Below are 24,679 nucleotides of genomic sequence, written 5' to 3'. Positions count from 1 at the left end.
TGACAAGAATGACTAGTAGTGAGCTCATTTCAATATAAAGATTTTTCTAAGGGCCAAAACAAACCAAATCCTTCTTTCATTTGCTTGTAAAAAGTTATCACAGGCCAAATTCTAGACAGGTGTAAATGGAGCACTTCCATTGACTTGAGTAGAGAATTTGGATATATGTCTTTAAATCTGCTTTTATTGTTGAAATGTAGGGCTTAGTTCTGCTGACACTTACACAAGTTAAATACCACTGTAACTCCACTGATATCAGTAATCAGACTCCTAATTTGCACCACGTAAGTGAGAGAAGAATCATGCCCTTACAGTTCAGATTTATTACTGTCATTGTCCCAGCTATGATGGCTTGAAGCAAATTCTCTGGAACCCCTAATGCAGGTGCAGACTGTCAATTTTTGAGTTGCTGAGCTGCCTAAATAAGTGTCTATAGTTCCAACATCAATGCTGAATTTCATTTGAGTAATTCCTTTTGTACCGAAATGGGAGTTCAACACTTTGTAATACAATAGCTGCTAAAACTGATTGAGTTAAAATAGTGACACACATATTTGTGGTTGTAGAGAACAATATTTATGAAGTGCTTTCCTCTGGATATATAGTTTTATTCTGACTTTTAATACTTTTTAGTATTAGTATCTTTTTTCTGCCCAGTGTTCCTTGCCGCTTCATAGCAAAACTGACACATTTGGTATTCTATAAAGTCTGACCCATCATTTTTTGGTTCTTTAATTATAAGAGCAGCAACCTAGCATTATGCTTTATTATTCTTGGTGTGGCTAGCTAAATAAAAATACTTTCACATCAGTTTTACCTCATGGAATTTTGCATCATTTATCTGAGCCTTCTTCATTGAATCTTCAAGAAGCACAGGGGTAGTGCTGAAGCCAAAGTCATAGCGTAGATACAGGAATCCATTCTGCATCGCTAGACTGAAAAACATACTCTGTACAAAACAAACAGCATTAAAGGAAAGTATATAGACATCATTCTTATGCAAGCAATATAGAGATGGATATATAAGATGATTAGAGATGGTTGAACTATTCATTATGAACAATTTATTCACTGAAAATGGCCTTTTACTTATTTGCAAAATTATCATAATTTTCCTGGATTTTTTTTATTCATAAATTGTTTGATAAATAGTATTGATTTGGAATTTTGGTGAACTACTGTTTGAAACATATACTTATTCAGTATCCTGAATTAGGTTTTCAGGCTGTGTCATTGGTCACCAGTGCCACATGCTATGGATTCTATTCTATGGCTGGATAACCAAAACTTTATAGGGCCAAGGTGGGTGAGGTAATATCTTTTACTGGACCAACTTCTGTTGGTGAGAGAAACAAGCTTTCGAGCTTATACAGAGTAAACTTGAAAGCTTGTTTCTCTCACCAACAGAAGTTGATCCAGTAAAAGATATTACCTCGCTCACCCTGTCTCTTTAATGTCCTGGGATCAACACAGTGACACCAACACAGCATACAAACTTTGTAAGCAGAGCAGCACTCAGAGAAATCATTAAGGTAGTGAATTTTTCAGGGGAAAAAATGGGGAGCACTTAAGGGAGAGAGAAACCCCAGGACACAGAAGGACTAGGAAATCAAGTCATCCTTGATTTCAAGTTCTGTGGCATAGAATTAGATTGATAAACCATATATGAATGTAAGGGAGTACAGTGGACCAATTTACAGCAGCTGGGGATCTGGCCAGATGTTTATTTTTATATTTTTCTAACATTAATATGACAGTCTCTAATGGAGACAAGAGAACATTAAACCTTAAAAAACACTACAAAAGGAACAGGCCAAACTTGTGAATAAAGTAAAAAGAATTACTTATTTTTGTATATTTATGAGCTGTCCACATAGAACACAACAGTGGTAGCTGGTTTTGTACAATCCAACCAAAAATGTCCATCAACAGAACTGGTCTTCAACAGCTTATGTCCAATACGACTATAGTTTCCATCACAGAATACACAATTACAAAGTATATACAGTACAATTCAGACACAATTTTGGGAATTTCTGCTCAGAAGAAACCAATTACTGGCCTACTACAGAAGAGTTTTTTGTGTAGCAACTGCTGCTTAAAGCAGAGCTGAGGTTACTGGTGGTGTTCAGATGCTGTAGAGCAATCTGCACTTCAGAAATCTCCTCTATAAGTATCCCTGATGGCAACCACTGCCAAGTAAGCGTTTTAATTAGAATGGAATTAATTCATTGCAGTGAAGTCTGTGCACATACTGTATTAACATACATTTTTACATCCTTCTGAGCCAATATTGGCACACAGGGTGGAATCTTCCATTTCTTTCTGTCATTTGCTGCTGCTTACAACAGTTCTATGGTTTTGAGATAACCTGTTTTACTCTCCTGGCTAAGGGTTCTTCTTAGGGTTTCTCCTGGGTGCCCTTGTTTTCTCACACTGTCTGGTTTCCACTTGACAGCTTCATGGGATTCTGTGTGTTGGCATCTGGAGTACATGTCCCAGATATGTCCAGCACTTCCTTCTGATTCTAGTGGAAACGAGTTGCTGGTTGGTGATTTCTCAGACCTCTTCGTTGGTGACAAAGTCTTTCCAACCAATACCCAGAATCTTTTGTAGGCACTTATTTTGTGAAGCATCTACTTTCTAACTAACATTTTGGTAGATCTCCAGCTTTCACAGCCATATATTAGCACTGAAATGTTGTTTGAATTAAAATGCATCTGTTTTGTTCTGGTGCTGTGTTTCTTTGATTTCCATACAATGTTGGGTTTAGTAAATGCTGTGGATGCCTTTCTATCCTTGATGTGACTTCTTTCTTGAGGTCTCTGTTAGCCATTATGGTTCTGTTCAGGCAGGTGAACTGTTCTACTTTCTTGATATTTTTGCCATATCTACACAATAAATTATTTTCTTTTGCTGTACTAAATTATTTTAACTCACACTGGGCTTGCAAGTTTGAGGAAGAGATGCCTCAAGACACAAGTCTGAGTTTATATTCAAAATATTGTAAAGCTTGAAGATGTTTGGATGTGGGTTTTTTGTTCAGATCATTATAGAGTTAGGGGACAATCTTAAACTTCTGAAAATTTGGGGATGCTTGGATCCACTATTTTGGTTTATGATAGTCTCTAATTCCAAGTTACAACAGTAACTGACTGTATTGGTTCAATGAAAGATATTACCCCACCCACCTTGTCTATTGCACTGTATAATAGAGTTCAGCCATCTATCTACCAGGAGACAAATGTATAGAACTTCATGTCAACTACTATATAGTAACATCTGATAGCACGGACAGTGCATTCACATTTAAATAAAAGTAAAAATACTGGGCCTGATAATCTTCACGCTTTAAGCAGTTTCATGTTACTGTAACGCCACTGAAGTGCTCATTATGCCACTGTGGGAGCAGAATTAAGGCCAGTGAGAGTAAATCAGAGAATACGAGTGGCTTTGTACCCAGTACTTCAGGTCCCTCATGATATGTGTGCAGAAGGGAACTTTCTCTTACAAAATGAAATATAAATCATCAACATTTGGGGTACTGCATAGTAACTGTGCAGAATAGGCAGAAGAGAAACAGGGGACAGTGTGAGAACAGAATTTTATACTCACTCCATTAACCATCAGGAGAATAAGCCCATTGTCTGTTGGTGTTCGAACTTCTATGTCAAAACGAGTCACCTGGCTGAACCTTCCTCTTCTCTCAATGTTCCTCACCAAACCATAGCCAAAGCCATCAAAGAAATAGCTCACAGCTCGGCTCTGAGTGAAGGCCAGCTTATTCCTAGCATGGAAAAGAACACAGAAGCAAGCAAGAATTAGAGACCATCTCAGAGCATTCTTAGCATTATGACCCTGCACTGAAGATCCAGGGAGTTGTTAACATTTGGGTGTCAGAGTTTACAACACTTTCTTGGAATAGTCATCTTGAACTTTTATTTATCCCTGGGAGGGACGAAGACTTTAGGCTTCTGACTTTTTTTTTTTTACACTGCTGTCGGAATTTTCCCTGAAAAATTATTTAGGGCTTTGATAGTCTCCCTTATCATGTTGGTTTTGTGGTACAGAGTCATATATATGTAGGTATGGAAGGGATGTTGAGAGGTCATCTTACCCAGCCCCTGCACTGATACAGGACCAAATAAATCTTGACTATCCCTGAAAAATGTTTGTGTAACCTCTTCTTAAAAATTTCCAGGGATGGGGATTCCACAGCCTCCCTTGGAAACCTATTCCAGATCTTAACTGTCTTTGTAGTTAGGAAGTTTTTCCTAATATCTAACTAAAACTTCCTTGCTGCAGATTAAGCCAATTACTACTTGTCCTGCCTTCAGTGGACCTGGAGAACAATTGATCACTGTCCTCTTTATAACAGCTCTTATCATATTTGAAGGGTGTTCTGGGGTCCCATCCCTCAGTTTTCTTTTCTCAAGACTAAACATGCCCAGTTTTTTATAGTTATATGTCGGAAACTGGAAAGTTTGGAGGCTCATTATTGGACAGGTGTTAGGGCCACAAACCTTCCTGATTATAGGCGGAAGTATTCTTTTTAAGGGTTATCCAACTCCCGTATAATTCAATGGGAATCCAACATGTACTTTAACTGAAGATGGATTGGGTCCTCAATTATGCAAGGAATGTACCCTTCATACACTGTTATAGAGATATGGTGAATAGGGCTTTTCACTCAAAGTACCTTCTCTCTGTAAGAGAGATTTGGAAAAAAAAAATCCTATACTCTAGTTGGTCTCTTCAGATTTATTAAAACCTGCATTTATTTCCAATACTAGAGTTTCTTTCTCTCTGAGTATATAGATATACATCAAAATGCAACACAAAACTATAGTTCCTGACTACTGAATGAAGAAACTTCCCATAAATATTTATGGTAAATGAACCGTACAGTTTCCCTTTAAGTGGAACATTTCTCATTCTCGCTGCAAAGGGCTTAAAAAGAAGACATTTTTTTTCGGAATAGTTCAGGAGCATATGGCACTAATGGTTCTGTGTCAGAGGAGTGAATAAGCCATTTGGGACAATTTGTCGAGATGGAAAATAACGAAGAAAATGTACAATTGTAGAACAGATCAAGCCAGTTGGTCTGAACTACAGTTTAAAGTGGTGAGGTTTATTCAGGAAAGGTCAAGTTAATATTATCCTGAGATTCTTCTCTAAAAGGAAGGAAATGAAGCAGCCATTCGGGTCTGCAAACATTGCAAGCTATCAAAGAACTTCATTCTAACAGTTGAATTTTTCTCTACCTGGCACAAGGTGGCGATGTAGTGGTATTCATATTGTAGATGTGCTTGAAATTGTATAAACTGATTATATCATCATTCAGGGTGGCCAGTTCCAAGCAGCCAATGAAGCCAGGCAGGTTCAAACTGGGAGGGAGCTGTGCAGAGAAGGAAACAAAGGCGAAAGGGTAAAGTCAGCACATGTATTTTATTCAGGGATGCCAAACGCATTTGTTCATGAGATCAATTTTGTTTTGAAGCTCTTAGCGTTAGGCTATGTCTACACTACAGACCTTACAGCAGCGCAGCTGTATGATCTCCTCTGTAGCTACTCTATGCTGGCAGGAGAGTGCTCTCCTGCCGGCATAATTAAACCACCCACAACGAACAGCGGCAGCTGTTGTCCACACCAGTGCTTTTGACAGTGAAACTTATGTCGGGCTGTGTTTTTTCACACCCCTGACCGACAAAAATTTTGCCAACAAAAGTGCTAGTGTAGACAAAGCTTTAGAGACAAGATGGCTGAGGTATAATCTTTTATTGGACCAACTTTTGTTGATGAGAGAGACAAGCTTTCCAGCTTACACAGAGCTCTTCTTCAGGTCTGGGAAACCTACTCAGAGTGTCACAGCTAAATACAAGGTGGAACAAATTGTTTAGCATAAGTAGTTAACACATATTTCAAGGGACAATTCCAGGTAAAGTGGCCTGTTAACACCCCTCTGAAAGTAAGTTAGCCAGATATGGGAAGTGGTGTGTCCAAGCATGGGGAAAGGCAGTTATGCTGTGTTCTACAAAGGAGTAATGAATAACTGCTGAAGAGAACAAATGCTTAGATAGGACTACTACAAATGAGAACTTCCACCATAATTTTTAAAGACAAGGGGCAAAAGAAGGAGGAGTTAGATTTTAGGGTAGATTGGATCTTGGATGCTATGTGATACTATAATGATTTTATGACTAATCCTAGATCTATTTTAGTCAGATTACACAATTTATTATCCAAAGACCTGAAGAAGAGCTCTGTGTAACTCGAAAGCTTGTCTCTTTCACCAACAGAAGTTGGTCCAATAAAAGATATTATATCACCCACCTTGTCTCTCTGATATCCAAAGAACAACATTTCATAACAATCTAAATGGAAATATCCCCCAGTATTTTGTGTTCATTTCATTTACATCTCTTTGTGGTTTAAAGGCCATTTCATACCACCAGAAAGAAAAAAAAGAGCATGTGAACTCTAGGAGATTCTCTCATATTCATAGAATTTATCTTTGCCAGTAGCTAAAGTTCAGCAAAGATTATTTTAAATAACTCAACAATGATCACTGCAAATTGAATCTAAATTGCCTTGTTAGTGAAAGGAAAAAAATCAAGTGATGTAAAAACAAAATGAAAGTAAAGTTGGCAGAATTAATGCAGCAGTCTTCCAATATTAAAAAAACTCTACACTGTAGAATAGGCAAAGCAGCAGCAAACATTTCTTCAGCACATTATCTGCCAGTTACTCCCAGCATTAATTGGCATATCAGTTGGCTTTTCCCACAGTCATATCAGGTCCTCATTAGGATTTAGTAATTCTACTGAGCCATCTCTGGTGCACAGATTTACATCCCTGAATAGGTATTTACTGATTAAAATCTTTAAGAGTCTGACATTTAGAAAATGGTTTTTCCAACTAATTTTCACAGAAGTAGCAAACCATTTATGGCTAATATTAGGAACATATGGATGTCTGCACCATGAATTCTATAGGGTGCCTAACTTGAGGCCACTATCATATTTCAAATAGGCCATCAAACAGCCGTCATACAGGGAAGTTTCTATGCCAGACTTGGCACCCAGTGTTGACAGAGTATAGCAGAAAGCACACATTGTTCAGTTGGGCTACTATGTGTCCATCTAGATCAAGAACTATGTATTTTTTCTCTAATTACATGTCAGAAACATTTTACTGTAGCCAAGATGAATCTGATCATCTTTTCATTGGAGGACATTCTATGTAGATGGTAGCATTAGCCTTGGTCAGTGCTGCAGATTCCAGGGAACTTGTTGAAGAATCGTAATGTGGTATGTGACTTAATAAGGATGTTTCCAGTAACCAAACCTTTCCATTAATGACAAGTTTGTAAAGGAAGTACCAGCAGCATGGGTTTGATTTATTTAAGTTTCAATATATACAGAAGAGTTATTTGATCTACCTTAAAATTTGAAGGCACTCCACCAACATAGAAGACGGTATTTTTGGGCTCCAAATCCAAAAGGGAGTCAGCACCAGGGACCTCTCCTTTTTTGATGAATTTTTCTTCAGCTGTGCTGCTAGGACTCGGCACAGTTAGAAATATTTTGCCATGCTTTCCCACCCTGTTGAAGGAATTTGGAGAAAAAGAGGGCTGCATAGTCATATCTTTAGCTTGATGGTTAGATATAAGAAACAGAAAAAGATAATTTAAACAAAGTTTTTTTGGTAGTTTAATGTAAGTATTTTCTCCACCAGAAAAGCATCACCCATCTGGTGTTCTGGCTGGGACGAAAGCGAGAAATTACAGAGATTGGAGTGGATTCTCCTTCCACTTACTACTTGAGCCTGCCCTCTTGGAGTCAATGGAATTTCTACTGACTCCAATGGAAGCAGGATTAGACTCTTAGGCTTGTGCCAATGAATAGCTCCATTGAAGTTGCACTAGTGGAAAAATGGTGGAGAACAGATTCAGGCCCAATTGTTTTTTCTGGTGCTCTTGGGACAAATATTTGGGTCAGGTGTAGGATCAGGAAGAAATGGAGAAAAGACTTTGTTAACTATGGAGGAGACATTTCTGTTTTCTAGCTTTTTTTCACCTTTCCTAAAAAAAAGCTATATTAGAGCTGTCGATTAATCTCAGTTAACTCACGCGATTAACAAAAAAATTAATCACGATTAATCACACTGTTAAACAATAGAATACAAATTGAAATTTATTAAATATTTTTGATGTTCTCATTTGTAGTAGCCCTATCTAAGCATTTGTTCTCTTCAGCAGTTATTCATTACTCCTTTGTAGAACACAGCACGAATGCATATCCTCTGGAATGGTGGTTAAAGCATCAAGGGACAGATGAATCTTTAGTGCATCTGGCATGTAAATATCTTGCGACGCCGGCTACAACAGTGCCGTGAGAACACTTGTTCTCACTTTCAGGTGACATTGTAATAAAGAAGTGGGCAGCATTATCTTCCATAAATGTAAACAAACTTGTTTGTCTTAGCAATTGGCTGAACAAGAAGTAGGACTGAGTGGACTTGTAGGCTCTAAAGTTTTACATTGTTTTATTTTTTGAATGCAGGTTGTTTTTGTACATAATTCTACATTTGTAAGTTCAACTTTCATGATAAAGAGATTGCACTACAGTACTTGTATTAGGTAAATTGAAAAATACTGTTTCTTTTGTTTTTTACAGTGCAAATATTTATAATAAAAATAAATATAAAGTGAGCACTGTACACTTTGTATTCTGTGTTGTAACTGAAATCAATATATTTGAAAATGTAGAAAAATATTTAAATAAATGTTATTCTATTATTGTTTAATAGCGCGGTTAATCACATGATTATTTTTTTAATCGCTTGACAGCCCTAATATATATATTTCCAGACTGCCTTTTTGTACAACCAAAGAAAGAAGTTCTTTTTAAAGTCACTGTTAGCCTGAGGTGAGCATCCTCTTTTTTTTCCTGCAATTGTTTTAAAAACTCTGCCCTGCCTTTACTGTGTTTAGAACATCAAATGTGACACATGCCGTATAGAAGTGAAAATAATCAAAAAAAGGTTCTTAACTCATGATATTGTAGTTTTTCAAGGGATCCCTATTCCCATGGAATTCTGAACAAGATTGGCAGGGCTGGCTATCTCATCAGTTTGCTAAAGACCTAGCTAACCAGCCTTGTCATAATCCCATAAGGTAATGTTAGGGCATGTCTTCACTAGCAACGTTAAAGCACTGCTGCGGCAACGTTTTAATGTGTCTGTGTAGTCTTGGCACCAGCGCTGGGAAAGCTATAAAAAACCCACCTCCATGAGAGGAGTAGCCTCCAGTGTTTTTTCACACTCCTGAGCGAGAAAGTTGCAGCTCTGTAAAGTGGCAGTGTAGACAAGGCCTTAGATAGTTAACAGGCACTGGTGAGTTTTACTTGGTCACTTGTGAAATTCTCAAACCAAACTGATCTCCTAAGAAATAGAGCAGCTCCACATAAACACTTTACCTCTCAACTTTGACGATACTGAAGTAAGCAGGCCAAGAGCTGATTGGCTTGGAGTCCAGTGGTATCTCCACATCTCGACCTCCCAGATTATAAATATACACCAGGTTGTCATTCTTGATCGCAAGACCCATATAATCTTTTGCCTAAAACACCAATGAGTTGGGATGTCAAGACTACTTGATTCACTCGTAATCCAAAAAAGCTAATAAATGTTAGACAGTTTTAGACAAAAGGGAATATTTATGTACAGCTAATAAACTAAAGCACACCTTCCATTAATTATATAGTTTCAGTAGATGGTACTGCACAGGACAAAACTGTCCCAAAAAGTATGGTTTTAAATCCGTTTTGGATGAAGTAATTGCCAGGTTAAATATTTCTAAGATATTTTCTGACTGAAATCTATCACATGCTCTTGCATGTGCCTATTGTTTACTAGGCAGTATCAATATAGGACGTGGCAACAAAGGCTTGTCCAAGGGCATAGATATGATGCACATAATCAGATTTGCTCTCAGCAGGGAATTTCTTAATTTACATGCACTGTACGCAGAAATTCCTTTAAAAAAAAAGATTAAAGAGAAAAGCCCTTGACTTCACCTTTCCAAACTAGTAGTTGGCCGAGATTGCACATACTTTGTGAGAGGTGTCTTTTTTGTTTTTCTTTAACAGTAAAAATTTAACACAGTTGCTTCACAACACTTTTTGATAACGAGAGTGCAAGCCCTTTCTAAGTGTTCAAAAGTAGATATGAGGCGGGTATTCAGTAGCAGCAGCACATGCCACAGGCAAAGAAGCACTCTTATCTCTAAGACCTTTGAACTGAGAGACTTGAAATCTACATTGTCAGCAGTACTGTGTTGATTACATGTGACCCACGAAAGCCTGGCAGACAGAAGTAATTGCTTCAGAGCAATTCAATACCAGTTGAGTGTGGATGGCAAGTGTAGTTTACAGCAGCCAGCCTCTGTATCTCAATACACCAGGCAATGCAATTTGCTACTTGGATAGAATACTTTATTGGAGAGAGGGAAAAATTGCAAGAATAGTTCACTGCATGTCACTAATGACCAGCATCAGTAAAATATTACTGTGGAAATCCCTGATGGTAGGAAATAGAGAAATGTTGCTGAAAAATCCACATACTTATTTCCACTTCTGTCTTTTTTTTTTTTTCAGAATAAAATTAATTAGATTATTTTCTTACATTTTTGTTTCCAAGGTACAGAACAAATCTATCTGGAGATGCTGCCAGCTGTGGGTGGTCTTTCTGAAGTTTCATATACAAGCTCATGGAGGTAAAAGCCTTTAAGTCATCTAGGCTCGTCTTTGGATTAACTTCTACAGCTGATCGGCCTTCAAACTTCATAGAGACTTGAACCTGAAGTGGCAAACATACAAAGTTAGAGACGTTCTGTTCTGAGACTCTGCTATGGGGAAATTTGCAAACATACTCCCTCAACAGCTTCCTTGACAAATAATGACAAGTGTCTTGTTGAATCAGGGCTATAATATTATTCTGTACACAACAAACGTCTTGCATATTTAAAAAAATTCTTTCCCAATCATTTATTTCTTTGCTTCAGAAATAGACCTATTTCTCCTCTCACTTTCTCTGGTTTAAATCAGGAGTTACCCCACTGAAGTCAATGGAGTTATACTAGTGTAAAAGTGGTATAAATGAGAGGTTAATCAGGCCAAGAGCATTCATTTTAAGATATCTTTAAACATATTTAAAGCAATGTTTTTACATTTTGAAGAACTGTGTATGTTTTAAAACTAAAACATATTTAAGGAAAAGTCAAATATTGTAGTTCCTGACTGAGTTTTGGTTTTTCGGACCAAATGTAGATAGTTCAATTTAGGTGGACAGTGTTAAAGGGTATACCAGGCCTTTGTGGTTCCTTGCTGGCGGCCCCGCTGATCCATCCGCAGTTCCGGGATAACTGACATCTCGCACTTGAGATGGGTGCAGGTATCATTCCGTGTCACATATCTCCTTGCTGGGGGGGTGGTCTCGCATCCCACTTCTAGTACCATGTTTATGGTGGGTTGCACTTACTTCTTTGAATGCCCCCCCGGTGTCCGGGTACAATACTGTCTAATTTTCTTCAGCTCCCTGCACCCCCCTGCAGGCTATCAGTCAGACTCAGGGGGTCTTTTGTGGCTTGGTCCTGTGGCCAAGTCACACAGTTCAAACCCCTTTCTGGGGTACAACAAACTCAAATAGAAGTTCCTTGCCCTTCAGGCCCAATGATAAATCAAATGATTTCTTATCCTTCTGAGGCTTAATTCTTTCTCCAGAATTAAGCCAGCAGGGTTCCTCGTGCACACGTTCCCTTGATTGTGGCCAGAAATGGGCCCTGGCCTGGCCTGGCCTGGTTCCTTTGGCTGTGGCCTAGGGAGAGTCCCTCCTCACTTCACTGCCAGGAATTGCTTTGCTAGCAGGCAGCAACTTTTATTTTAGCTTGCTGTGCCTTGATTGGCTGTTGCTGGTGTCCAGCCCTTTTAGCTGCTGGAGGACCAGATCTCAATGGTTCCCCAAATGGCTGGTCCTGGTCTAATGGCTGGTCTAATACTCACTGCTCTTTTCCGCTCAGAGAACTGTTTCCTGGGGCAGGGTGAAGCAGAGCAGTGATGCTTCCAGCAGGGTGTCACAAAAACCTGGTACACCATTACAGTCAGAATATTCCAACACTGTACAGATGTATTCTTATACTGACTTCTCAGAATTCATCCAAATGCAACTGAATATATCATTTTCATTTTCATCAACTGTTGTTATAGAGTGTTTGCCAGAAAAATCTCTACACTTTTGCTGTTGCAATTAATGTCACCATGGTGTTAGTATAGTACAGATTTTCTTATGTGAAAAAGGCGTTTTTTAACAAAAAGAAATATTGTGAACTCACAATGGTTGTTACTGAAATGATCACAGTTGCTACTGCTTCTAATTAATGTTGGCAATTGAATAATAAACTAATAGTAAATACCATTTTAGCTTTAAATGATTCTGCTGCAGTGACCACCATTATCAAATTGTCTAATTAACATTACCATCATATTTATGATATTCTGCCATGAAGACTATGTTAATTATTTGCCTGTAAAGATTTTAATTGCTACTAGTGTACTGTGCTCATCCAGTTGTTAGGGAGAGATAACATAACATCAAGGTTCAGACCTGGAATCTAGCCCAGGGAAATGGAGTTCTTAGTAAGATGCATTTGATCATTATCACTCGTAACCGAATGTCTGATCCGAGTGTTTTACCTTGCTTGCTACACTCCTAGTCTGAGCAATTAGCTCCCTGATCCGTTGAATGCTGGCAGAAATGTTGTTTGCTGGCAACTTCTGGTCTACTGTACGCAGTTTATCCAGGAGCTGAGGGATGACCTCTGTCAGATTCTTCACTGCAATTAGAAAGGAAACTAAAAGCCCAATTCCCCACTGCATAACATTGTTTTTGTACCAGTGGAATTCAATTTGCATTCCCTTCCCTCTCACTAGTATTTGTTTGCATCACCCACCTGTTGACTTTCAATGAGTCTCAAAAAAATTTGAGTCATTTTTCAAGCACGTGTTATCCAGTAGTTAGAACGAATAGTAATATAATATGCTGTGAGGTGACAGGGAAAGCAACTCATACCATATTCAATGGTGATACTTGTCAATCTACATTTACAGTATAGTGCTTGCAATGAATATCTGCTATAGTAACACTGGGTCTCAATACCATGTTACAGTTAGTATACCTGCATCCCCAGCTGAATCCACAGCACTGTCATAAGCAACTGCATCATGTTTAAAGTTCTGAAGGTTCTCTGACCAGTTCTTCAGATTCTTAGCCATTGGGGTAGTAGTCTGGGTTACTGCCATGGTAGTATTGACAGCCTCTTGAGTAATGAGTTCAGATTGGTCTAGACGCTGTCTAATATCACCTGTAATATGAATAGAGAACGAGCAGTAATAAATACTATTAAAGTAGCCTACTTCTGACTAATGCTTCAGAAAATGAAAATAAGATTAATGAGAGTTTCGCTTCAACTGTGCTGGAGCTTTTCTCACACAGAGGTAAAAAACAAACCTTAGTTTTATTATTTTTTCAAATTATACAGAGAATTTGAAAACCTTCCCTTGTTTGCTGTTATATTAATGAGTAAGATGTACCAACTGCCCTTGGCTGATCGTTAGACTGTTACATTTTAAGCTTTTCAGTGAGCTTGATTTGTAATGGCTAGTATATCCAAGGCCCTGGGACTAGAATGGATTAAAAACATATTTTATTTTCTGTGACATTGTCAAAGAATATGAAATTTTTTTGTTGAATTTTTTTGGTGAACATTTTCAGGTTATTGTAGAAAAACAAAAACTGAGAAGTTTTTCACCACTGACATTCTCTTTCTGTTTTTTTTAAAACAAGAACCCTGAAAATATCAAATAAACCGGAAATTTTCATATGACAACATACTTTTAGTCAAAAAGCCATTTTTCATTGAAAAACGTTTTGATGAAAAATTGTTGCCCAGCTCCACTTGGGACATGCATGGCCCTTAGGACATGGTGAAGAACAGCTGGAAATGCCTAATGGATGCTCATGACCTCTATTTATTTCAAGAATTAAGGGAACACCAAGCTAATCATAAATTGCCAGTGGCAGCCCACCAAAGTATTCAATCTGCCAAGTACAATATACACTTGAATTAAATTTTGATTATTAGTGCAATAGGTCTACAAATTAATGGAGTATCCAGTCTGTAATAAAGTCAAGAATAACGTGATGGACGGCAACCTTTAGTAAACTGGAGTCCAAGACAAGTCAATGCAGCTTCAGATGATAGGATACGTTATCTCATCATGCTATGGAATGCACCATAGAATGAGCTGTTGCATTGTCATTGTTAATGGGGAAGGTCGTCACATTATTTTCTTTAAAAATAATGAACAAAAGAGAAAGAACTAAAATGTGTCACATTGTAACTTTTATATCATCATAATGGCAATTTGGGGAGACAAAAAGTGCTCAGCTTTGCCTTGTGAACAGTTTCTGGCTTTGCCTAAATGACTCATGTGACAAGACTTTGATAACTAATGAGATGTCATTCGAAGTAGTTATGTGTCCCGTGGCTAAGAACGTGCACATCAGAAAGACAGTGTGTTTTACTGCAGGTTATCTTAATTTTCTGCCTTCATTGGGAAGTTCCAGGAATCTTTCCTACATTTTGAATGGGTTAAAGGCAGACTTGTTTATGAAATCTTATTTTTAAAGATTCAGCCAAATGCTGCTTGAGCTAACCAGAGTGGGGATCTTTATTTTAAATTTCATAGTCAGATAGTAAAGATAAAGTCGATGTATTTATCTTATAACCTTGCTCTATCGATTGAATTTGTTTCCTGGCTTTCATCAAGCGGCTTTTCAGAGCATCCTTTCTGGCAATTGTTCCAGCAATACGGCGAGTAGTGTCCGCAACACTTAAATCATTACCTGTGAGGACAGAACAGAAGAAACAATTGAACTCTATGATTTCAAAGAGCACTTAAAAAATCTTGTCTTTAGTGTTACTATGCTGCACAGATATACTGCTGTGCATTTAACAAACACTAGTTACTATAGTGTTTACCCTGACTAACTTTAATATCATGCATTCTAGTGATGTTGGTTTCAGGTGATCTAAATTGCTATCAGCAATCTTCCAGCTGATGCTCAACGTTCTCCTGGAAGAGTCTTCTCAGGAGAATCTGGAAGCTGCTTCCCTATCTTCATTAAAGATCAACTCTCAAGTTGATAGCCAGTAACTACTTGGGACAGGTGCTAATATATTACAGTACAAACTTCAAGGTGAGTTTTTATGGAAAGCACAAGGACTTGAAAAATAAAAACAGTAATTTCCATTGTTTTTATAGAAATTCCATTATTTTCATTGAAGAAATTGCCAGAATCTTTTAAATCTTATCTTATTCCTAACTAGATTTGTAGGGTCCAAAACTGCATTCACTTATGCATGTGAGTAAATGAATGTGTTGACCTCCGTGAGACTACTCAGATGAGTAAAGTTACTCAAATGCATAAATGTTTGCAGGATCAGACCCTTAATCTTTTAATACACCTGTAAATGTGCCCACTGTAAATAACAGAAAACTCTCAGCAGCTTGGCACGACACTAGCTATTCAAATCGTACATTTTCCTTTTCTAACACGTTGGATTCTAACTTTGATCAATATGTTATTCTGTTGCAGAAGCATTTCCTCCTTAATGATGTGCTTTTGAAATCTCTTTTCATATACAGAGCTATCGTATTACCAGCAAAGTAGTGAAACCAATAGGAAGGATGTATATTTACTGGCATCTGCTGTCTCTTGTAGTTCCTTGGCTTGATTGAGGAGCCTTTCACTTTCATCTTTATGGTAAATGATCTGAGTATCAATTCCAACTACAGCCTACAAATTCATTTAAAAAAAAGGGTCAGAATCTGCTTGATGAAATGTATCTCTTTATTGTGTCTGCTTTTAGATGACATAATATTTCACACAGGCACAAACTACAAAATTGCTGCTGTTCCATTTTCTCTGTTAAAGTAAAAAGTAGGTGACTGGATGAGAAAAAAGGCTCAAATGCTAATTTTCTATAGGTTGCAACTGAAGTTTAAAGGAATGTATTTCCTCCAGTCAGGCGAACTGAATAATAAATCCACAGTATAGCACAAATATAATCTATATTAGGCAACTAAGATGTGGCCTAACCAATCGTCATGCTATTCAGATGGCAAGACACTATCTCTGAGAAGGAAGAAGTAGCCATTATCAGTTCCCCACTAGGGAGATCATCCCCTGGCAGGGAAGAGGAATGGAGCAAGCTGTGGGATAAATAGAAGATGCATAAGATGCTTTTTGATTCTGGAACTTGCTTTCATTGAAGTCAATGGCAAAAGTCTCATTGGCTTCAATGGGTGCAAAATTGGGCCAAAAAGGAGCGAGACCGAGAGGGTGAATCTTCCAAGATAAGAGAATGGTTGCTTGCTCTTATATGCAGGGGTTGGGGATCTGCTTCATGAACTGCTTACTCCTTCTTCAAAGTTAGGCTCCCTGCCATGACACCTGTGGCAATCTCTCCCCGGTGACTCACTGACCAGAGGATGGAGTCCCTTGGATGAGACATAGGTGGTCAGCCTAGTGTATTGAAGGATGAATTTGTAAACTCTGCAGGGCAGGAACAAAGTCCTCCTATATGTTTTGTAAAGCACTGTGCATACTTACAATGCTGTAAAATAACAAATAATAACAGTGTTAGAAAGTCTGAATTCAAATATGGCACAAACATGAATGGCAGCTCAGATATTTTCAGCTAAGTTGTTCTTTTGTGCAGTTTTTCTAGATGGGCCAAGTGAGGCCCATGGGCTTCCCAATAAAATCATGTACTGGATGGCTCAAGGGGCCAATCCAGTGTAAAACTTGCACATTAAAAGTTATTCTACTTGCAGTACACTATAACCTATATTTAATAATGTCTTAAACTTAAGTACTGCTTTACAGCACACAGAATCCCAAAGAGCTTACAAACTATTCGGGCCAAATTCAGTAGTGATATGTAAGTGGATGTAAGTTATAAAGTAGGGTGAACACTACTTAAACATATGCTTTCTTCTGGCTCTTTGGCACGCAAGTTACACCAACTTAGATTCCTTTTCACATCAGTAGAGCAAGTAAATGATAGTTTAAGAGTGTTTAAGTGACTGTATGGGAATCAATGCTAGGGCAATAGGGGCAGATTCAGCAAAGCACTTTATCCTTGAAGGGGACATATGATTATGCTTAAGAGCTTTGCTTGTAAGGGATGGCACTATGTATATGCTCACATCAAGTATATGCTTAGCCAGCTTTGCCAAATTGGGGTCAGAGTCTAATCACCACCACCTTCTGCATCACTTCTGATCTATCACTTCAACCATCCTGAGATGCAGCCTCTCTGGGGGCAAAACATGGCAGCCATTTAACAGCACACAGCAACACTACACAACAGTTTAGGACAGGAAGTGAAGAACATCACTGTATACTTTTGAAACTACAGGGGAAATTTGGGGTAGCAGAAGTAATTAACCAGTTTGGAATTTGATCAGACAAGAGGGATGACGCCTCCATTCTTGCAAAAATGTTAATTGACAAATGATGAAGAGCTTGGTTTTACTTTACACCCAGGAGCCCAAAGTCATGCTGGGACCCTGATTCAGTGCAAAGCGGACATGAACATTATGAAAACTACTTACATCACTGAGTCTGTGTGTTGTGTTTAATGCCAGTAATGCAGTTTCATTAGCTTCCTCAATATAAGTAGCAATATTTTCATAGACATTTGAGGCATTTAATGCCTTTTGTACCAACCCATTTGTATCAACACTGTGTAAATTCCTGTTAGAAGGACAGAAGGGAAAAAAAGAAAATAATTTGTTTACATCTCTTACTTGTAAAATTATGGACACAGGAACTTTGGTCTAAATACTACTCTCACTTCCATACTGCACATTGACTCCCATCTGATTTCTGTGGATTTGCACATGTGTGAAGATGGAATTAGGCCATTTGACTGGAACTTTCACAAATGCTCAGCAATAGCTTAACTCTGTTCCCACTGAGGTCAATGGAACTTTTACCATTGACTCCAATGAGAGCAGAGAGAGGCCAGCACTGAGTGCTTTTATGAAGACTACCATTTAGGTGTAGTTTACATATTTCAGTTTCATATAATAATTAAGCTAGCTACTAGGTATATCTAACACATCAATTTATGACCTCAATCCTTCAGCTATTAACAACTTTCAATAGGTTTTTACATTTAATGATGAACAAACCCATGAAAATTCAGAGCTTATGTTTGGTTCAGAGAGGAATTCAAAAACACTTTATCCTAACTTTCCAGATTTAGGGCCTAATCTTGCAAACACATAATTTCAATGGGACTACTCTCAGTAATCAAATTAATCATATATGTAAATGATTGACAGATCAGGGCCTTATTGCATCTCCAGACTGGACTCTCTCATAAGATTTCTGAAATGTCTTGCTAAATGTGTCCAAAGACCAAAATGAAACTATACTAAACAAAATAAAGACAAGCAAAGAAAAACAACAAACCCAGAAGGCATGATTTGAAGACAGAATGTTTTAAGGGATTAAACTTTCACTATTGGATAATCTTTCCAACAAATATCATAGTGTCACATTTCCATCAGTACGATCCATAAAGGTTTCCATTTGCTTTGTATTAAATTCCTGATGTCATGTACTAGATAAAGTGCTAGCTATCCATTTCATCCTGTCGTGGGGGCACTCTCTTTCAAATGACTTCAATACCATTAATTAGTAGCTCTCATACCTAACATACCAGTTTTTTGTGGGGGTCTGTTCCAGTTTATGTAAAATTATAGACCGGGGTAGGCAACGTATGGCATGCGTGCCGAAGGCGGCACGCAAGCTGATTTTCAGTGGCACTCACACTGCCCGGGTCCTGGCCACCGGTCCGGGGGGCTCTGCATTTTAATTTAATTTTCAATTAAGCTTCTTAAACATTTAAAAAACCTTATTTACTTTACATACAACAGTAGTTTAGTTATATATTATAGACTTATAGAGAGAGACCTTCTAAAAAGTTAAAATGTATGACTGGCATGTGAAACCTTAAATTAGAGTGAATAAATGAAGACTCAGCACACCACTTCTGAAAGGTTGCTGACTCCTGTTATAGACTATGTAATTTTAAGTTTTTGCATTGTATGGTTTTATAAGAAGAAACCACTGGCTTTCTGTGTAATTTTTTTTCTCTATTTTCATCTCCTATCTAGGGCTTAAGTATATTAAGGAACAACTGTTAAAATGTATTTAAATTAGATACTTGATGAGCAGTGAAGGATTGATACTGCAAACATTTATGCACATGAATACCTTTAACTCAATGATACTGAAAGCAGAATTTGGTGAATGTGTTTTCTGCAAGTAATCACTTACAATAGTAATTTTTTCACACATAATCACAGTTGTAAATAAATCCATAATTCCCATCTGTCTAGAAGTCACTTTTGTATATATTGGTTAAAATCTAAGTATTTATCATCTGTCAACAAAACAAAAAGGCTTGGGACACCTTTAATGTATGCAACTGGACCAATTCACCTTGACACCATCCATTTGGTATTTAAATTACTATAGGTATAGTACACTCAGTTTGAGTCAAAACTACAGCACACCCTACCTCTCAGTGTAGCTGTAAGGCAATTTTTTATGTGAACCATCTTATTCACATGAACCATTTTATTCTTATGAGTTACATTTGCAATCCCCATTTACATTTGCCAGTATCATATTATTTCTCAGTTATCTACTTTATCTATGCCTCTGTTACTTTGGGATTATAAAGAAATGATTGAAAAATGTGTGAATAAAAAACAGAGGGAATTAAAAAACTATTTTTGACATTTTTTCAAAAAAAAAAAAAATCTAAAATATTACACAAAATATTGACCAGCTCTAGTTAAAAGACTTTCTCACAGACTGTGATATAATCCCTGGCACATATGACCTTACAATGATTTGTTTAATGTATATCTATAGTCAGTATATATAATGTCACTATCTTTTTGCTTGTCTGTTTACCCATCTATCTGTGTGACTAGCAGCTCTTAAAATTAGCACAGTACAGTCTGCTGTAGTTAAAATTTACCGGTCCAACTGGTCAGCAAGTCTTTGAAGCTCCTGTGCGTGTTCCATAGCCTGCTGCACCAAATCATCACCAAATCGAGACAAATTGGCTAGCTTTTCTTGTAATTCCTTTTTAGCGCCATCTATTTCTGCATAGAACCCCGACACATTCTAAACAAAATATGGAAGGATAGAAAGAATCTGAAAATAGTAACAAAAATATCCTCTTTACTCTTAACAGTACAGGGTTTTTTGGGTATATTGGGTAACATATATTTTAACTATGCTATATTTTAACAGATGAAAAAGAGGGAAGTCGAAAAGGAGGCAAAATACAGATGGGGTCAAGGTGACTGAAAGGGAGGAGTGTGAAGAGTGAGAAAAATAAGCCAAAATATCATAAACAGAGGGACAGTGGATAGATACATGGGACATGAACACATTTGAGAGATGGTCATATCTTCCATTACCTTTGCTGATATTAGTGCCACAGTGATTACCTGAAATCATCTGAAATTGAGGCTTAATAGGTGGGATAAAAGTGACAGATCCTACTCCACTGATCTGCACTTGAAGGGCTCACCGCATCTGGATCCACAGCACAGAATGAGGGGTGGGGTGGGCTCATCCACCTCTGTGGCACTGTTCACCTCCCCATACATGTGGAACCTTTGCACTCCCAGCAGACTGTAATCATAAAAGTAATACAGCCTCGGGCTTATTATGTCTTCTGCATAGCCCCTTTGGGGTTCCTGATTGCAGTTTTAGCCATAGGGAAGTCTCCCTGCTAGTGTAGTTCCTACGGATTGAATTCCCTGGGTTCTGCTAGGGTTGCGGACATATTCTGAACCCTTTTCTGCGGAGGGACAAACCTGGGCCCACTGATGGATTATGTGGGGGAATTCTCATGGAGGTTTCTTTGCAAAAAGCCAGAATCTGTGGCTCTTCTTAAATTAGAAAGAAAAAAATCATGGTTAAAGAATTCTATCTGCAAAGAAACATCTTATAGTGACCAGCTGATTGGACTACTAATGGGTATGGCAGCATGGATTCAGAAGACTGTGACTACCAACAGTTCATGAGTGGTTCTTTATAGAGCCACCATGTACATATTGTATCACAACACAAAAAAGATTATGCTTACGGCAGGTCACATGTTTTGGGGGGTTTTCTTGTTTTGCTGTGGTGGTGTTGTTGTGTGGAGTTCTTTTCGTTAAACCAGTTTATCAATGAAAAGTGACTTTTCAACCAAAATGAAAAATTTCTGTTTCAATTTTTTTTTTGTTAAAAATAAAATAAAGTAAATAACCAGAATGAAAAATTTCCACCAAAATTTTGGTCAAAAGTTTCCATTTCTATAAAAAATGGAAACTGAATTTTTTTGGGTAAAGATCTTCAGTGTTTGGTTATCAGAAACCTCTTCTCAGTTTGCTTCAGGTATTCATAAAAAAGACAAAAAAATTACAGAAAATATTAAAAAAACCTCTTATCACAAAAATAATTGGCATTTTCCAACCACCCTCGTCTATTTTCAGCATTGAAACAAAAAGGCTCACTTCCTCACACCACTGCTCCACAGAGTAATTGACTTTTAAGAGGATTTGTAGATTGGATGTATAATCATCAAATTCCAACAACTGCTTATCTCTAAGTTGAGATTCAGGGTCTTTAACCTGTTCCTGCCTTCTGCCTGAAATGGACAAAGGTGTTTGTGTGGGGCTTTTTCTTTAACAGACAGAACAGTTCTCTGCTCAGTGCATCTTCTGGCCTCTTGACAGGGCATCCCTTGTGAAGTAACTGAGAAATGCATGACAAAAGGCTTAACTAAAATCTATCCCTAATAAGGTGCTCTTAAAATAACATCATTTTTCTATGGCAGTAAAATTTCATTACAAATATTTCGATTGTGGCAGAAATGATTAGGTTTTATTGGAATATTTGTCAGTACTTCAGCAATACTATGTAGAAAGTGTTCTCCAAGTTTGATATTTTGAATACATGACTTGTTAAAAAAAAAAGCATGGCATTTAAACCGGTCATACAATCAGGCACCTACCTTTATCACATCACTTAATTCTGTGCTGAATTGTTGTGGCTCAGCTAAAGTATCTATGGCACTTAGCAGAATACTGTTCACATCATCAGTTTGCTCCTTCACCTTCTCTTGTTGCTTCTGCAGAAAAAAAATAAATCCATATTCAGAAATGTTTTGTGCATTGGTAAAATGCAGTGTTAATGTTTTCTGGTATGTTGTTAATATGAACACTACAGTTGTATTGGTAAAATAAATGAACAGATAACATTAATTAAATGGGAAAAAAGCTAAGATCAAGTTTTGCTCACACTTCTCAAGTTGCATATTATAATATGACATTTTCAGTTTGCCTTGTCCTCATGGAGGACTAGGGCCTTTACAGTAACTCCTCACTTAAAGTCGTCCCGGTTAACGTTGTTTCGTTGTTACGTTGCTGATCAATTAGGGAACATACTCGTTTAAAGTTGTGCAATGCTCCCTTCTAACGTCGTTTGGCAGCCACCTGCTTTGTCTACTGCTTGCAGGAAGAGCAGCCCATTGCAGCTAGCTGGTGGGGGCTTGGAACCAGGGTGGACCGGCAGCCCCCTATCAGTACCCCCTATCAGCTCCCTGTTCCCCTAAGTTCCCTGTGCAGCAGCTGCCCAGCAGGCTAGCAATTGCAGCTGTCCCTCCCCCCACTGCCATGTGCTGCTCCTGCTCTCTGCCTTGGAGCTGCTCCCTGAGACTCCTGCTTGCTGTGCGGGGGGGAGGGAAGGAAGAGGGGGGCTAATGTCAGGGTGTCCCCCTCCCCCCTGCTCCTGCACCCCGCTTACCCCATCATCCATAGAGCAGGGGGGACACACCAGGGCTCAGGACGGAGGGAGCTTGCAGCAGCTGCGGTCTCAGCAAGCTGATCTAATTAACAAGGCAGTGTACTTAAAGGGGAAATGCGCATTTCTCCCTCCATTCCTGCTGCCTTATAGAGTGAGAGAGTTAACCCTTGAGGGCTCAGCCAATTGCTAGTTCATCATTTAGCAGTAAAGGGAAATATCCCACCCTCTGACTCCTCCACCTCAACCAAGCTTCACAATCATCATCACCGTGTACCAGTATTAAATTGTTTGTTTAAAACTTATACTCTGTGTGTGTGTATATATATGTGTGTGTCTTTTGTCTGGTGAAAAAAATTTCCCTGGAACCTAACCCCTTCATTTACATTAATTCTTATGGGGAAATTGGATTCGCTTAACATTGTTTTGCTTAAAGTCGCATTTTTCAGGAACGTAACTACAACGTTGAGTGAGTTGAGTGTATTTACAAAAATAAATTTCATTATATATTGCAGTTTGAGCAATTATTGGAATGAACCACCCTTACTACACCATCAGAACAGTGCTCTTGCAGTACAAAGACAAATTAAATATGGACTTTTCACAGTGGCATGTAGACTAGTTTGGACTGGAAGGTTTTTTACTATGTACAAATTAGAGATCTGTTTTCCATAACAATAATAAAACTAATGTGAATGTTCTCTTTGGTACAGAATCTGCGTTAGCTGTGGAAAGTAATGAAACTCAAACAATGGTTAAAAGCAAAGAACAATTATGACCACATCCAACATACTTCAGCCTTCACTTCATGAATATGAGATAAGCTGCAGATCTGCTTCTGCACAGTAATTATAAAACAAAGGAATAGAGGAACAAAGAAGACTTTGTACGTGAGAATCCTAAGCTTCTTATAGAGCAATTCACAAAAACCGAATGCCTGATTTTATATTTAATTATTAAAAGAAAACACTGAGTCCTTAGCATACTATTTAGCGATAATGAAAGTCAGAAAGGAAGAATAAAATAATGATCTGATTCACTGCGCTGTTCTCCTGGACATTTGGTCCTTCTTTTCTTACAACATCCCATGTCCACCAGTTCCAATGCATCCCTACAGCTAACACCCTTGGACTGGCCTTAGAAATCTCCTTTTTACCAAGAAACCTTCTCTTTCTGGGAATTCCTGCATCTTATCTTGCCCATTTTATTTAATACCAAATGCTGTGATTTAAAATCTGGTTCCTGTGACCATGTTGTTCCTCTCTTTGATCATCTATGTTTTTTTTTCTTACCTTCGGCATCAAGTTCAAGTTACCAATATTGCCAACCCCAAGAGTTCAAAAGCCATGAGTTGGAATAAAAATATTAAAAAAAAAGCACATGCGACTGGCCTAAAAATCATGAAGTTTAACCCCCCCGCCCACAACAAATCTTGTTTTTAGTTGCTGTCTGGTTTTTGAACTCCTCTGTCCGCCCCCAATTACATGTGTGACAATTAAAGGGTGAAAATTCAACCTTAAACACATACAAACTGGACACGCAAATCTGTAGGCAACAGCTCCCTTGTGTGGCTGCTCCCTGCCAAGTGCCTTCCCTGCCTCCCACTGCCCAGAGGCCAGGGCCGGTGCAAGGAAGTTTCGCGCCCTAGGCGAAACTTCCACCTTGCGCC

General features: G+C 38.2%; 1 protein-coding gene across 1 annotated transcript in view; it reads right to left on the bottom strand.

Moving 5' to 3' along the window:
- LAMA4 (laminin subunit alpha 4) overlaps positions 1-24,679 on the bottom strand; it is a 128,468-nt gene that overhangs the window by 26,300 nt on the left and 77,489 nt on the right. Inside the window, exons 12-24 of the mRNA XM_026653515.1 lie at positions 22,223-22,339; positions 20,189-20,337; positions 17,742-17,883; positions 15,822-15,918; positions 14,848-14,964; positions 13,235-13,420; positions 12,753-12,892; positions 10,687-10,860; positions 9,480-9,622; positions 7,442-7,604; positions 5,265-5,398; positions 3,616-3,787; positions 818-949 (exon numbers count right to left, since the gene is read on the bottom strand). Of these exons, the coding sequence (XP_026509300.1) occupies positions 818-949; positions 3,616-3,787; positions 5,265-5,398; positions 7,442-7,604; positions 9,480-9,622; positions 10,687-10,860; positions 12,753-12,892; positions 13,235-13,420; positions 14,848-14,964; positions 15,822-15,918; positions 17,742-17,883; positions 20,189-20,337; positions 22,223-22,339 (1,866 nt within the window). The remainder of the gene's footprint in view (positions 1-817; positions 950-3,615; positions 3,788-5,264; positions 5,399-7,441; positions 7,605-9,479; positions 9,623-10,686; positions 10,861-12,752; positions 12,893-13,234; positions 13,421-14,847; positions 14,965-15,821; positions 15,919-17,741; positions 17,884-20,188; positions 20,338-22,222; positions 22,340-24,679) is intronic.

Source organism: Terrapene carolina, unplaced genomic scaffold (genome assembly GCF_002925995.2).
Source record: "Terrapene carolina triunguis isolate 2854851 unplaced genomic scaffold, T_m_triunguis-2.0 Scaffold42, whole genome shotgun sequence".
NCBI lineage: Eukaryota > Metazoa > Chordata > Testudines > Emydidae > Terrapene > Terrapene triunguis.
This window is presented reverse-complemented; position numbering and strand designations above follow the sequence as displayed.